The sequence below is a fragment of the Hyalella azteca genome, unplaced genomic scaffold (assembly GCF_000764305.2).
Source record: "Hyalella azteca isolate HAZT.00-mixed unplaced genomic scaffold, Hazt_2.0.2 contig17680, whole genome shotgun sequence".
Taxonomy (NCBI): Eukaryota; Metazoa; Arthropoda; class Malacostraca; order Amphipoda; family Hyalellidae; genus Hyalella; species Hyalella azteca.
The window spans coordinates 23,903-39,443 of NW_025947455.1; the positions used below are offsets into that span (position 1 = coordinate 23,903).

General features: G+C 38.2%; 1 protein-coding gene across 1 annotated transcript; it reads left to right on the top strand.

The window, feature by feature from the left end:
• The first annotated feature begins 2,622 nt into the window (after positions 1-2,622).
• Positions 2,623-11,954, top strand: LOC108671421 (electron transfer flavoprotein subunit beta). Its single transcript, XM_018158968.2, has 8 exons — positions 2,623-2,757; positions 5,087-5,220; positions 5,925-5,931; positions 6,621-6,704; positions 7,883-8,066; positions 8,593-8,723; positions 9,176-9,348; positions 11,136-11,954. Exons 1-7 carry the CDS (start codon positions 2,704-2,706, stop codon positions 9,344-9,346), a joined length of 765 nt encoding a protein of 254 aa, XP_018014457.1. The 5' UTR covers positions 2,623-2,703; the 3' UTR covers positions 9,347-9,348; positions 11,136-11,954.
• Positions 11,955-15,541: the final 3,587 nt, after the last annotated feature.

Below are 15,541 nucleotides of genomic sequence, written 5' to 3' on the forward strand. Positions count from 1 at the left end.
TATATTACAAATTTGTAATGTTGGAGCCGCAAGATTTCAGAAACAAGTAGGAAAATTTCAATCCTGGTGCTAAGCAACAGTTGCTAGGATGTAGGATTCACGATAGCATTGTTGATATGAGCACAGCGCCATCTCTTGGGGGTCTGGGTGGCAGAATTGTGTCAAGCCTCACTACTTTGCCGCTCTCTCAATGGATGGCGTCACACATCTGGCTGCCAAATAGCTGCCAAGTTATATGTATTGAGTTACAGCAATCCCTTGATTAGCACGGTTTTGAATACTGCGGTTTTGATTAACGCGGAAAAAAATTGTGCGACCTACCCTTAATCTACGCGGTGCCAGTTTTGATTAGTGCGACTTTTTTTCACAACTCATCATTTTCCCACCTCTAGCCAGAGGTGTTACGTTCGTAACACAAGTGTTAATTTTTTGCTTATTAGATCTTATGTTGTTACTTTTGTTACGACTTTTGGAAAAATTCGCCAAATGTTGTTACTTTATGAATTTCAGCCAATATTTTTTTAAATAAGGTCCCGTACCGTAGGCACTCGTGCTGACTACAGAGTCGGTTTAACCGCGCCTTGTCTCGTTCATAACTCGAATGATCGAGTTCGGCAACGTTCGCCGGTAAGTGTGCCATGCCAGTGCTCTAGCCCTTTAAGCCCTGGTGTGACGAATTCGTCACACAGAAAATAAAAGCTTCTACCGAGAGTAATTACATGTTTGGAGTCTAGCCGCGAGTGTGACGGTAGCGTCACATGTTGTGAACTCGTTCGAACGACGTTCGATGGAGTAGGCGCGTCGCTACTGCCAGTTTAACACAAAGACTGCGCGTGATCTGAAAAGTAATTCAGATTGTTTTTTCACTTTCGAAACATAATTCAGTGCGTAAAGGGCTAGTTACTCGTTAGCCTTCAACTGGTCAAACCGTCAAGGTTGCTGCCATATCTACTGCTCACTTTTATGAAACTACATAATTTTCCTTTCCTTTGCTATTTTTGAGGATTCATTATAATTATTCCCATATATTCTTAAGTTTGATTAGCGCGGTTTTGCTTAACACGGTAAAACTCGGGGATTTATTAACCGCGTTAATCAAGGGATTGCTGTATAAGTGTTGCAGTATGTGGAGAGTAAGGGATGTACTATCAAAGTTTTTAGCAGCATTTTCTTATTAAAATTACCCAGTGACGCATCTTGGAAGTGGCTGGCAACTCTTTTGGCTAAAAATTCATATATTGGCAACACTGCTTGCACCCTCTGCACCATGGGTGGCTCTCAGGCTCCAGCCTAATTTATCATTTTGGCTCATTTTTTTCATGTCTTTCTTTGGCAAAACATTAAAATGATTAACCCTTTCCCAAGCGGAAACAGAAATATAATGAAATTGTGATATTTGATCTTTGATAGTAGTACCATAGAAGGGGTTACTTAGACTCCTGGGGTAACTTAGACCACCATTAGTTTTTTTAACAAAAACCCTCAAAACTCAAAAACTATTTGACATAGAAAAATTTTGTCAATGGGCATTAAAGGCCTAATACTGAGGCTATGTAATGCAATAGAAAGTTAAAAAAAGTATGCACATCTAATAGGTTAAAAAAATGAAGAATGTGACCCACAAAAAAAGAGCTATTATTTAAAGCCTGTCATAGAACCCCCTCCAATTTTTTTATTTTTTGGTAAAATAACTCCAGGTTTTGGTGCATTGTAGTAGAATTCTTCTAGTTACATATGCAAATGACAAATTTGAGGAAAGTGTCATAGTTTGCAAATGGAGGGTGCTGCCCCTGAATGGGGAAACTTAGACCACCTAATGTCAGCCCTGACAGGGTAACATAGACCAGCTTGGAAATTAGTTTGATACACCTATTAATGTTTTTTCTTTATGTTTCAGACTCTACAGAGTCTTATATACGGTAGTTTTGACTTAATTTCCAAGCCGGTCAATATTACCCCATCACGGCTGACATTAGGTGGCCTAAGTTTCCCCATTCAGGGGCGGCACCCCCCATTTGCAAACTATGACACTTTCCTCCAATTTGTCATTTGCATATGTAACTAGAAGAGTTCTACTATGAAGGGCAAGGTATTATGATGTGTAAAAATGGATTTTCATGTCTTCTTTCCAGCTTTAGAAGTGTAGGGTGAGACGATTCAGGATTATGTTGATTAGCAGTGAGACTCTTTGTACCTTGAGTTATACTTGTTTTGGGAAGAGCATAAACAGCTTCATCCTGAAGTCAGGGACAGATCTTAAGTTTTCTGATAGTCACACCCACATCCATGCCACATGTAATTAGTTGCTTACATATACCACATATACCTCAAACTTGTGAAAAAATTATCAGCAAAAATTAGTATTAGTCAAGGACATTTTATTGTCTGGGTCAGGACAGAGACAATCTTGCTCTAGCAAAGACTCAGAGACAATCTTGCTCTAGCAAAGCCTCAGAGATAATCTTGCCTTGGCTCTATGTTCTATAGCAAAGGAAATGCCAGGAGCTTGGACTGCTGTCAAAGCCTGGAAAAGCATCAAGGGGTGAACTATAGGTACCTTAGACTGAAAAACATGACAGTATATATTTGAGAATTTAGCGGATTAGTCCTTGAAGTTTTCGGCATGATTTGACAGCTGAGACGTGAGAGCTCATCGGAACTTCTGAACAGTTTGGTTCACCGGTTCACAAGTCGAGCGTCGTCATGTCTATGAAAATCCTAGTTGGCTGCAAGAGGGTTATCGACTATGCGGTCAAAGTAAGCTTAATAAAATCTAATATTAAATTATGTCGTTGCAATTGTACCCATAGAAACATTTTTTGTCAATATTTAAATAATAATTGATTGAAAATAGAAAGCCTATGAGTATGAGATCACAAATTTAAACTGGGAAAGATTTCTAATTATGATTCAAAATACTTGATGAAGAAATTTAAAGTCTCAACTTTATAAATGACAAAATTATCTTTAATTTTTAGTAGTACTTTTTATGCTCTAAATTCTAATTATTGTGCTCTGAATTGGTGAAATCATGTCCTTATTATTCAATAATTTCAATTATTGACATGATAGGCCTAGGTAATTTCAATTTGCAACACATCACTCAGAATTTTTATTCAGAATCATGGTCACAATTCACAAAGTTTAAAACTTGAACTTTATTCAAAAATATTTTTGCTAAAAAATTGCTTAATTTGAGTAAATGTTATAATAATATATCTTTAGTTTTTATTTTAGATTATTCTTCTACTAGGGAATTGAAATGAAAGATCAATAATATTCTGTAACTTGTAAGCAGCCTAAAGGAGGAATCTTGACAATCCAGATTCTCAAATATCAGAAATTAATCATAGTGACAAAACTGACAAAGCAGAGAGTTTTTTTGACTCTCCCTCAAAGGCTCAAGTTAATTTTTGAGTCCTATAGGCATAGTGGCAAAGCAAAGAGTTTTTTAGACTCTCCCTCAAAACACAGGTACAAACAATTAGCAATAAATTCACTTTGAAGCATAAATTGTCAAATGAGAAACAAACGAGAATAGAGCAAACACGGGCACAAATCTATCTATTTACAATTTCGAGGGGATATGAGCTGTTAGCGGCATTTAAAATAGGCTTTTGTTTAAAAATATAAAGGCACTCTAAAATTTGCAGATCTAAAATTTGCAAATTTTTGATAAACTTGTAATTTAAACAGTCTGATGGCATCAGCCTTATTTCCCAGTTAGGTGCAAGCCAAGGGATTTTAATAGGAAAACTTCATCTGAAGGCTAATTTCATCCATACTACCATTGCAAGGAGAAACTAGGAACATGTCTACCATTTGAACCGCAACTAGTGCTTCCCTGCTATTAACGGAACAGCAAAGTTCCCGCTAGACAGACTACCCCTTGTATGAATGTTAATAAATGTATACAATCAGGTGGCTTGATTCTGAATATTTTGAAAAATCTGTCGTTTTTTTGGCTGCAATATTTGTGATATAATTGGGAAAATTCCAATTCTGCCGAGAGGCACGCATGTAACTGGAAAATTGTCAGAAGCCACACATGAGTAAGAAAAAACGCTCACCCTTGAGGTTGATCCTGCCCATTGTAATTACCTAGCCTAATTTCTCTTATAAAAATTGGGACCAAATCACATTTTTGAATGTGATTTTTTTTCCTGCATTCATTAGAAAATTATAAAAAAAATTGGCCAGGGACACTGGGACAGGTTACATAAAGTATGCCAGTATTTAAAATTCATCTGTGACACACCAGGCTTCTGCATCTTCTTGTTATATATAGGTATATCTATATGCAGATATTAATTTATTTATATATGTACCATATATAATTGGGTTAAGAGCTGTGGTGTCCAAAGCCTGCTTTCTGTCAGAGGCTCCTGCTTCAATTTTAGGTCTTGTCATTACAAATTAATGTCTTTAAATTGTATTTTGTCATTTGTATTCATTTTTTGGGCGAAAAAATCAAAACCAAAATAATTGTGAACAAATCTTCAGTAATCTGGGCAACATTCTTGGGCTAAAAACCTGAGATGTTTGACACATTGACCAAATTCATCAAAATAGAATTATGTTGAGATAATTAGGAATTTATGTTGAGGTTTATTGCTTTAACCAGTTAGCATCTAGCTGTACATAGGTTGCTTTTCAAAATAGTGTTTTTTTTTTCTTCTTGTAAATTCTAATTTTCTAATTTTAAAAATTAAAATTAAATTAATTAAAAATGGATTAATTGAAAAAATTCTAATTTTCTAGCCATTGACAATTGGGAAGCCTTTAATTTTACGCTTTGTTATGACCAGGTGGACATTGATTGCCTGTCAAGATGGCGCATAAATTTGTATTCAATAAATAAATTAATTTCAGCAATATGGTATTGATGCTAGGCAGTATTTTGCACTGCTAAGGAGGGCGGTCGCTGAAGATGTAATTTTCAGTGCATTTTCTCATTTATGGAAAAAATGCACTATTGTGCTTGCCATGTCCTTCAGTCTGTCCGTCCGTGACTTCAAGTTTTTGTCGACGAGAAAATGCGCTCTCTGAAACTCACTGCAGTGAGTACTAAGTTATATTTTTTCAGATCCGAGTGCGCCCCGACAAGATGGGGGTGGTGACGGAGGGAGTGAAGCACTCGATGAACCCGTTTGATGAGATCGCTGTCGAGGAGGCCATCAGGATGAAGGAGGCCAAGAAGGCCAGCGAAGTCATTGCCGTGTCATGATGAGATTTTCTTTAAAGATTCCAACAATATTCACTTCCTACAATGTAGAATTATTATTCAGATATACATCACTATGGTATAGGGGTAGATAAGGGTTTAAAAGCTAGTTCAATGGTAATTTGAACATGAATTTTATGAATAAATATTGTGAACTGCAATTTCACACCCACTGAAATAGTTAGCTTCTTTTAATAAATTCCCATACTTCTTTTCACTTGTTGCTCATAACAGATCATCAATGTATCCTATTTGTATATGTATAAATGTGTAGTTGATGAAAATGCATCATATTACTCATCAAAACGAATCAAGTCTGTGCTAAATAAGTAGTTTGAATTTGATTAAAGTAAGCTAGGAACCATATGTATAGTTTCATTTATATGTATGATAGATTACCCATTGAAGTGATCTATCATATAATTATTAAATAATATACCAATCAACTAATCATCTACTTTGTATTTTAAAAACATCGCAATCCATTAAAATGTCATTTGCCAACCTGCTTTTTGATCTCCCGCCAGCAAGAAATTTTGTTCCACTCGTTGAAAAAACAAACAAGAAGATCATTAATAAAAAGCTTGCTCTGGTCTTCAATTAAATTTGCATAATCTTTTTTCCTAGACTAATTTGATAAGAGGATGAGCTATGATAAAGTGTCTGAATAAATCATTAATGGATATTTCTTCAACAGGAGACGCTGCGTACGGCCCTGGCCATGGGAGCCGACAGAGCCATCCACGTGGAAGTCCCAGCCAAGGTAGAGCAGCCTGGCATTCACTTTAATTATATTAATTAAATTTAATTGATTAATTATTTAGTCTAAATGTAAATATAATTGAGTGACTGCAGGGAATAGAATTTTGTAGGTTGACTTAAATCCTTGAGGCAGGACTAATTGAAATTATTAATAAAAGTTAGTTATTTAATTCCCTTAAGAACTTGAATTCAATGGAAATGGCCATAAAATTCACCATTTCTTCACATGAGAAAACGTTTTGGAGTCATGTTCCATTGTCAGTCCAAAATCCTATAAAAAACACGATAGATTGGTGAACTAAAATTCACAGTGAAGAAATTGAAACATGGATTGACGAATTCTAATTTCTTCAATTAATCTTGTAAGAGTAAAGTAATGTACTACCACAGTAATGTACTACAGTACAGTACACTTCGGAACTGTACTACAGCATACTACAGTGCAGTTTTCAGTACAGTGCACTTCAAAACTGTACTACAGCATACTACAGTGCAGTTTTACTACAGTACAGTACAGAGTACACTACAATACAGTACTCTACAGTACACAACAGTACTCTACAGTACACAACAGTACTCTACAGTACACAACAGTACTCTACAGTACACAACAGTACTCTACAGTACACAACAGTACTCTACTATACAACAGGAGACGCTGCGTACGGCCCTGGCCATGGGAGCCGACAGAGCCATCCACGTGGAAGTCCCAGCCAAGGTAGAGCAGTCTGGCATTTGCTTTAATTAAATTAATTAAATTTAATTGATTAATTATCAAATATAAATGCAAATTTAATTGAGTGACTGCAGGGGGTAGAATTTTATAGGTTGACTTGAAGACTTTAGACAGGACCAATTACAGTTAATAATACAATTTATTAATTTAATTCCTTTATGAACTTAAATTCAATGGAAATAGTTGTAAAATTCACCATTTCTTTGCAAGAAAAAATGTTTTGGAGTCAGGTTCCATTGTCAGTCCAGAATCCTATTAAAAAAACACAATGGATTGGTAAACTAAAATTCGCACTGAAGAAATTGAAACATGGATTGACAAATTCTAATTTCTTCAGCTAGTCTTGTAACAGTATAAAGTTCTGTACCACAACAGTATAGTACAGTACACTACAGAACTGTACCACAGTATACTACAGCACAGTTTTACTACAGTACATTATAAAACAGTAGGTACCCTATAGTACAATACAGTACACTACAATACAGTACACTACAATACAGTACACTACAATACAGTACACTACAATACAGTACAGTAAACTACAGTTTAGTACAGTACAGTTGCTCAGTATTGCCCTAGTTTCCTCTGCTCCCAGGAGACTCCTCGTGAGCTCCAAGAAGTGTCTGCCTGACCTGTTCATTATATTAGCATGCCTAGTTTTGTTTGTTGATAATCTCTGTTTGTGTTTAGGATAAACAATTTTACTCAAGTTATCAATTAGATTGACTGTTAATCCTTCAGTAATGTATCTCCATTAATGTTTTGATTGCAAATAATCTAGATTATTTGAATCTTGATTCAAGTATCAAGAATCAACAAAGTTTATTATCATGATTTCTAATAATCATGTATTTCTAATAATAATTTTTAATATAATTCTAATAATCAACAATATTATCATCCTTATTGTAAATAACCAACAATATTATCACCTTGATTACTAATAATCAACAATATTATCATCTTGATTAATCATAATCAACAATATTATCATCTTGATTACTAATAATCAACAACATTATCATCATTGTCACTAATAGTCAACAATATTAATATACATACCGTATTACTTATAGTCATCAATATTATCATCTTTATTTCTTATAATCAACAATATTATCATCTTGATTATACTAATAATGATAAACACTGAGCAGGACTGCGAGAACCTTGGTCCAGCGCAGGTAAGCAAGGTGTTGGCTGCGCTGGCTCGCAGGGAAGGAGCGTCGCTGGTGCTGCTCGGCAAGCAGGCCATCGACGACGACTCTAACGCTACGGCTCAGATGACGGCAGCTCATCTGGACTGGCCTCAGGCTACTTATGCTTCTAAGGTCTCATCTTATCTCTAGATAATTGCTATGTTCTTTTATGTTTATTTCTAGTATAATTAGCCTGTCTCTAACAAGCCAGTGACAATGATTCCAACTCCAACGCTATGGCTCAGATGACGGCAGCTAACCTTGACTGGCCTCAGGCTACTTATGCTTCTAAGGTGTTATCTTATCTCTAGCTAATTACTATCTTTTTTAAGCTTTCTTCTAGCACCTTTATCTAGCCAACGCCTAGATAACAGCAGCTAACCTGGACTATCCTCAAGCCACCTTTGCATCAAAGGTCTTCTATCTTTTCTGTTGCTTATGTCTCTATCTTGTCTCTTGCATATATCTCTATCTTATCTCTTGCATATATCTCTATCTTATCTCTTGCATATATCTCTATCTTATCTCTTGCTTGTATCTTTATATTATATATGCCTAAAATTTTAAAGTTTATAACAGTAAGCGCAACTACAACTTTACTGGGTACAATCATACCTTTGGAAAACTGTACAGCTTGATCCCGGTTACAATACAACATATACCTGCTGGTGACGGTAAGCTGACAGTAACACGGGAGGTAGACGGGGGGCTGGAGACGGTCGAGGTGAGCCTGCCCGCCGTCGTCAGCGCCGACCTCCGCCTCAACGAACCGCGCTACGCCACCCTGCCCAACATCATGGTGGGTGGTGGTGGGGGGTCCTCTGTGGTGGTGGTGGTGGGTCCTCTATCATGAACCTGATGTCACTCTAGTTTAATCTTTAACCGTGCCTGTTTTAAACTGTGCTTTGCTGAAATAAAACTACGTTTTATCCGTGTTACCGAAGTTTTAATGGACATCTCAGTGCAATAAAGCGCAATTGAACTTTATACCAGATAGTTGCTGGCGTTTGACTGTGGAGCTCAGAGCGTTCTGACAAGTTTAAAGGTAGAGGTGACCGTCCGGTGACACCCTATCATGCCGTTATTATATCCTTGTTGTACCGTTGCTAAGCCGTTGTTGTACCGGTGTTGTACCGTTGCTAAGCCGTTGTTGTACCGTTAGGATGCCCTTATTGTATCGTTGTTGTACAGTTATTAAGCCGTTGTTTTACCGTTAGTCTGCCCTTATTGTACCGTTATCGCGTCGTGCAGAAAGCTAAGAAGAAGAAGCTGGACAAGCTGAGCCTGGGTGACGTGGGCGTGGAGCTGCGGCAGCACCTGGCGGTGGTGGCGGTGAGCGACCCGCCCACGCGGCAGGCGGGGGTCACCGTCGACAGCGTCGACTCTTTGATAGAGGCCCTCAGGCACGCCGGCAGGATCTGAGGGTAGTACAACCCCTGCTGTTTTGTTACAACCCCAACAGCAGGTTTATTCTAAGGGGGCTATAAAGATGAAGTTGAACCCTGTCGTCAAACCCAGCAGCAAATTTTATTTTAAGGGGTTAAAAAGGTGAATTTGAACCGTGCCATCCAAACCAACAGCATGGTTTTTTCAACCTAAACAGCCGGTTTATTTTGGGGGTTAAAAATGTATTTTGAACTTTGTCATCCAACCCCAGCAGCAGGTTTGTTTTGGGGGGTTGAAAAGATTCAATTGAACCGCGTCATCCAACGCAGCAGCAGGTTTATGTAACCTCAACAGCAGGTTTATTGTGAGTGGTTGAAAAGGTGGAGTTGAACCTAGTTGTTAATTGCTCGGCGGCGCCCACGAAGAGGCATGCGGCTCCGGGGGAGGGGGAGGGAGCGGGGGTTCCGCTCCAAGGATGTCGGTGAAGGATGGGAGCAACGAGAGGAAAGCTGCAGTCGTTCCAGTGTTAGACCAGAGGTCCAGTGGGGTCAGCGAGGTGGGGTGTGAAGGGCAGCTGAAGAGGTGATGGGTGCGATGGGCAGCTGAAGAGGTGATGGGTGCGATGGGCAGCTGAAGAGGTGATGGGTGGTGTGGTCCATAGTGCCGCACTCAGGGCAGAGAGGGCTATTAGCTGCACCGATGCGGGCAAGGTATGAGTTGAGCCGCGATGAGTAGCCGGAGCGGAGCTGGGAAAGGGCGCTTCTGGCCGCCCTGGGCAGGGATAGCTCGCTGGATGAGACAGTGGGGGCAGGGGTCAGCAGTCAGCAGCACTTCGTTAGGAGCTGCTTAGGACAGGTAAGAGGAGACAGCAGAGCTGTGCAGGGTCCTGAGGAATGTGGGGTAGGAGTTGGGGGGGAGGGATCCCTCTTCCAGCAGGTGAGAGACTGAAGGGAGGACGCGGGACTGAAGCGTGTGCTTCATAGGACGGGGCCCCGATGTCTGGGTGACGATGGGGTAGCTGGGATGGTGTGGTCGAAGGGCGCTGGCAAGGAACTGTGAGCACAGCAGAGAAAGAGGTGTCCGGCCACGGGTAAGACCTCAGCTTCGCTGTGCAAGTGGGAAGTGGAGGCCATTTGAAGAGATCCCGTGGCTATGTGGAGGGCAGAGGAGTGGGTGAGTTGAACCTTGTCATACCAAACAGCAGCAGGGTTTTTTCAACCTAAACAAGAGGTTTATTTCAGGGGGTTGAAAAGATGAAGTTACCCACATACCCACACCTTGTCATCAAACCCAGCCGCAGGTTTTTATTTAACCTCAACAAGAGGTTTAATTTGGGGGTCAAAAAGATGAAATTGAACCGTGCCATCCAAACCAGCAGCAGGTTATTTTCTACCTCAACATGTTTATTTCGGGGCTAAAATATATAAACTTTTGTATGGTACGAAAGAATTTGATTTATTTTGGGGGGTTGAAAAGATGAAGTTGAACTTTGTCGTACCAAACAGCAGCAGGGTTTTTTCAACCTAAACAAGAGGTTTATTTCAGATGGTTAAAAAGATAAAATTGAACCCTGTCATCAACTCAGCCGCAGGTTTTTTTTTAACCTAAACAAAAGGTTTATTTTGAGGGTTAAAAAGATGAAGTTGAACCCTGTCATCAAACCCAGCCGCAGGTTATTTTCAACCTCAACATGTTTATTTCGGGGCTAAAATATATAAACTCTTGTTTGGTACGAAAGCATTTGATTTTGTTTAATTTTTTCACCTAATTTCTAAGGAAATGTAATTAGTTTTCTTCTGATGGTAATTGCAACTTTTTTTCACAGGACAGATGGCGCCTGCAGTCCTGCTTGCTATGTACAGTCACAAGGAACAGCAAATTTTGTCTACGTCACTTTGAAAAATATTTATTTTGCAACATTGAAGTAGTAAATTTCTGTAAGAATATCATTTTACACTCAAAGAAAACAATGAGACTTTGGCTAAATATCAATACACTTTTTAGCCATCCTGACCCAGTTTGATCCGCGAAAATGACGTATCGGTGCTACGTGCAGAGTGTGTCACTATTTAAACAGTATGAAACATTTATTTCTTTCAGTGAATAGTTGAAAATATTGAGCTTTTTCTTAACTATTGCATTTGTTTTGAGTTACGTTAAGACACCATCACGAGAAAAATTTAAATTGAATGAATTGACATTTTCTTTTGAATTAATTATAATTAGTTCTTATGATGTATGTGGGTATATATAGCGTGGCCTGGGGCTGCTACGTGCGAAAGAATCACCGTGTAATATATCACAGTTATTCCTAAGTCTTAAACCTAATAAATGAATTTTCAATAAACACGTCAGCATTGTTTGAGTCAATAGGATTTTCTTCTGTCATCATGATGCCATAACAAATTTCTGATAGCGCTGCCAGTTCATATTTTAGCCATTTAATTAATAGTTTTTGATCAGAACTCTGTTGGATATAATTTGGAATTGTTTACAGTTGAGAACCGTTTATTTTACAGTTTAAAACAGTTTATTCTAAGCTAGTACAAACTTGTATTTTTTGTATGGGTATCCATCTCTCCTTGTCACCCTTGTTCAATGAAGCTGCGAAGTTTCCCTAATGGATATATTTTACAATAATATTTTACATTGTTTTTCTAAAGCCTTGTCAAAATAATATGGTATTTTTTGGAAAAATTCCGCTATTTTTTTTTCTTTAATTGCGTTGGCTAGTAAAAATTTATTATGTGGGTATTAACCTTTTGTCTTTTGCAAAGTATTGAAAAGGAAAATTTAATTTGGCAGTGCAACCTACAAATTTTCTAGTATTTATAGAATTGTGGCCTATGTATAATATAATTTTTGTGGCAAATTTAATGGGTAGGATTGCCAGTTAAATTTTCTAGGTAACAACAAAAAAAAAATTGAGATTGATTATTAAAACGACTACTAAGAAATAATAAGTTTTAAGATTATATTTAATTGTTATTCATATGATACAAACGTAACTAACTTATTGAACAAAATACTCCGCTGCAGGGGGTGGGACTAATGGCTTTATTTATGATTTTATTCAAGTAACTAATGACTAATTATGGAATAAAACTGGAATTCAAGCCACATTTTATCGAATTGGTCGGCATTTTGTTACAAAAATTATCATTTGAATGCATTGTGCTAGAAATTATTTAAAAAGACTATGAAATATAAATAGGAAACGAAAAAAGGAGCATTTTAAATGAAAATATAGACACACTAACGAAAAAAATGTGACAAAAAGCCATCGCTGGCTGATGCACGAGAACAGCGCCCCATAACACCGCACGACGAGTTCTCAAACCCAGAGTTCATCACTGACTCGGACAGTTCACCGGCACGTTATTTTTTTATCTTTTAGATGTTTTTTTACCATGATTATTACTTTCGTTTGAGTGTTTTTGTCTTCTTAGCGCATTTTCTCATTCGTGGAAAAAAGGCGATATTGTGCTCGTCATGTCCGTCTGTCTGTCTGTCCGTGACTTCACGTTTTCGTCGATTTTGAGAAAATGCGCTCTCTCTTTCACTGCAGTGGGTAGTGAGTTATTTTTTAATGTATGTTCCAGATTGTCAACTGCGGTGTGTGAACTAAACCCTGTTGGTGTTCAGTCAAGGGGACACCTTCAAGCGCTCTATACGACTGAATAGAAAAGATAGAGACATTTACATCAGTCTGACATGAAATAATTATTTAGAATTTATTACTTCCTAAAGTATGGACGTGCCAATAGATATTAAGCATTAGTGCCGGTGAAGTATGAGCGCGTAAAGCTTTGAAACTTATGCTTTTAAAATGGCTTGCGATTGGGAAGCTTGAATACGGTTGACAATCATGGTTGTTTAATATAATGGGCATTTGTGATTGAAATTAGCTTAATATTTACTTTTTCGATCTAAATAATTTTGATCTAAAGAATGACGGTTTTAATTTGGACGATTTTTTCGATTGAAAATAGACGTTTATTTAGAAATGATAAGCAATTTTATTACGTCAAATATTAAATGTTCGGAATACCTCTCAGACACTTATACGGCCGGTCTTCAAGGTTCAGCGATTCAAATATCTTTCAAACTAATTAACGTAGCTCGAAGCACACTCGTTTATTAGGCTATAACGACTGAATCGACACTTCTCCGGACCCGCCTGCGAACTCAAACGCAAAACCTATTATGAAGCTTCCGCTCCTCGGTTATCAATGTCTGCGTGGGACCTCATTGAAGTATACAAGTATACTCATGGTTTACACAAGGTCCCAGAAAGATTACTAGAATTTGAAACAAGAACCAGCACCAGGGGCCACGGCTATCAACTGAAAAAAAACTGCGCTGCAACTTATCCATGCGACAAAATTTCTTCTCGCTTCGAGTCACCGACATATGGAACAGCCTCCCCGATTACATCGTTGGCGCTCCGAGATGAGCGCGTTCAAGAACAGACTAGATAAAGCTATGGAAAAATATATGTTCAGATTTGAAATGCCTAGCACCATATCGAACCCGGTCGAAGTCTAGTAAATATTTCAAACTATCGTCAGTCTATAGAAAGATCCGGTCAAATGACACGATTTTAGATCTTCTCAACAAGTCACGTTAGAAGTCCTATGGGATTTCGCGCTCCTAGGGGGATTGTTCCTGAGCGCCCCACCGTTGAGCTCGCGGTGTCTGACTGCAGGACTCAGTTGTGAGGTTAAGTTATTATGTAGGTAGGTTTCCTTACATTAAGTTATTATGTAGGCAGTATTCCTTACATTGCCCTTCTCTGTCTCTCTCGTGCGGGCGGCCGACGTCCCTTGTAAGCGACCTCTTGTTCGAGTGTCTTCGTTTCTGTTGCTTTTCACCTGTCCCTCCTTGTCACTTCGTCTCTTTGAGATGCTAACGCTGCTTCTTTCGAGCCAGCTTCAGCGGGCTGGACAATTGAGACCTTCCGCCCCTTGTGGGTGATGATTAACTTGAGATTTTGAATAATTGAGACCTTCCGCCTTGCTGGCGATGTTATATTATGACCTCCGGCGCGAAATAGCTCCATAGCTGAAGCGCTAGTAAACCATCATACTACTACTACTACTCAACAAGTCACGAAAAGTTCAAGAATCGGCGACAGGCCACATTAGGCCCACTCTTTAGCGCCGACATCACTATGTTAGGTTATGTCGTGTCATATCTTCTATCCTACAGTATATTTTTGAACACAAATTACCGCAAAACCTGGCAACAAAGTGGAAATCGAAAAAAATATCACTGCCTAAACACTACCATTATAGACAACTAAATACATATATGAAGTTTAATAGAGCAGCGTTAGTTAGCTTGGGAGATATTTTAGGCTTACTGGGAAATTTTAAAATGGGCCACAGTAATGCCAGTCGTTTCTCCGTATAGTCGTATTACTCGCAAGCAAAAGGGAAAATCGAAAAAAATATCACTGCCTAAACACTACCATTATAGACAACTAAATACATATATGAAGTTTAACAGAGCAGCGTTAGTTAGCTTGGGAGATATTTTAGGCTTACTGGGAAATTTTAAAATGGGCCACAGTAATGCCAGTCGTTTCTCCGTATAGTCGTATTACTCGCAAGCAAATGTGAAATAGAAAAAAATGTTGACGACCTAAACATCAATGTTAACTGAATAGGAATGTATAATAAAAGTTTCTTTCAAATGTATTAAGTAATATAAGAGATATATTGGGTTCACATCAAATTTTGGACTGTACTATCATATACTCGAAAAAGTAGGCGAAATCTAAAAAATGATCACAACCTAAACATCACCGTTAGGTCCCGCTGAACGTTTGTGCAAAGTTTAATCGAGCAATGCTTGTCAGTTTGGGAGATATTCTTGGTTCACCGAAACGTTGATACCGGCCGTGAAAGTGTCTGGGAGGTTAATCTAAGATTAGTTCGAATGGTTCAAATTGGGGAAAACTAGGATTGGTTCTAATAACTACATAGTTTCACTATAAAAATAATTACAGGATCAATTGCATGCAAACTTACAGGATCAATTGCATAACATTTCGTTCCTTATCTAATCTGTGAAATCTAGAATAACAAAATAGACATTTTTACGGATTCAGCTCCGTCACGTGCAATGGACTTAAGGCATATTAGGGCAATTGACGTGGAAATTACATGGATTAACCGTATAAACATCCGATAAATAAAATATAAGTTATAGATAAGTAATTGACTT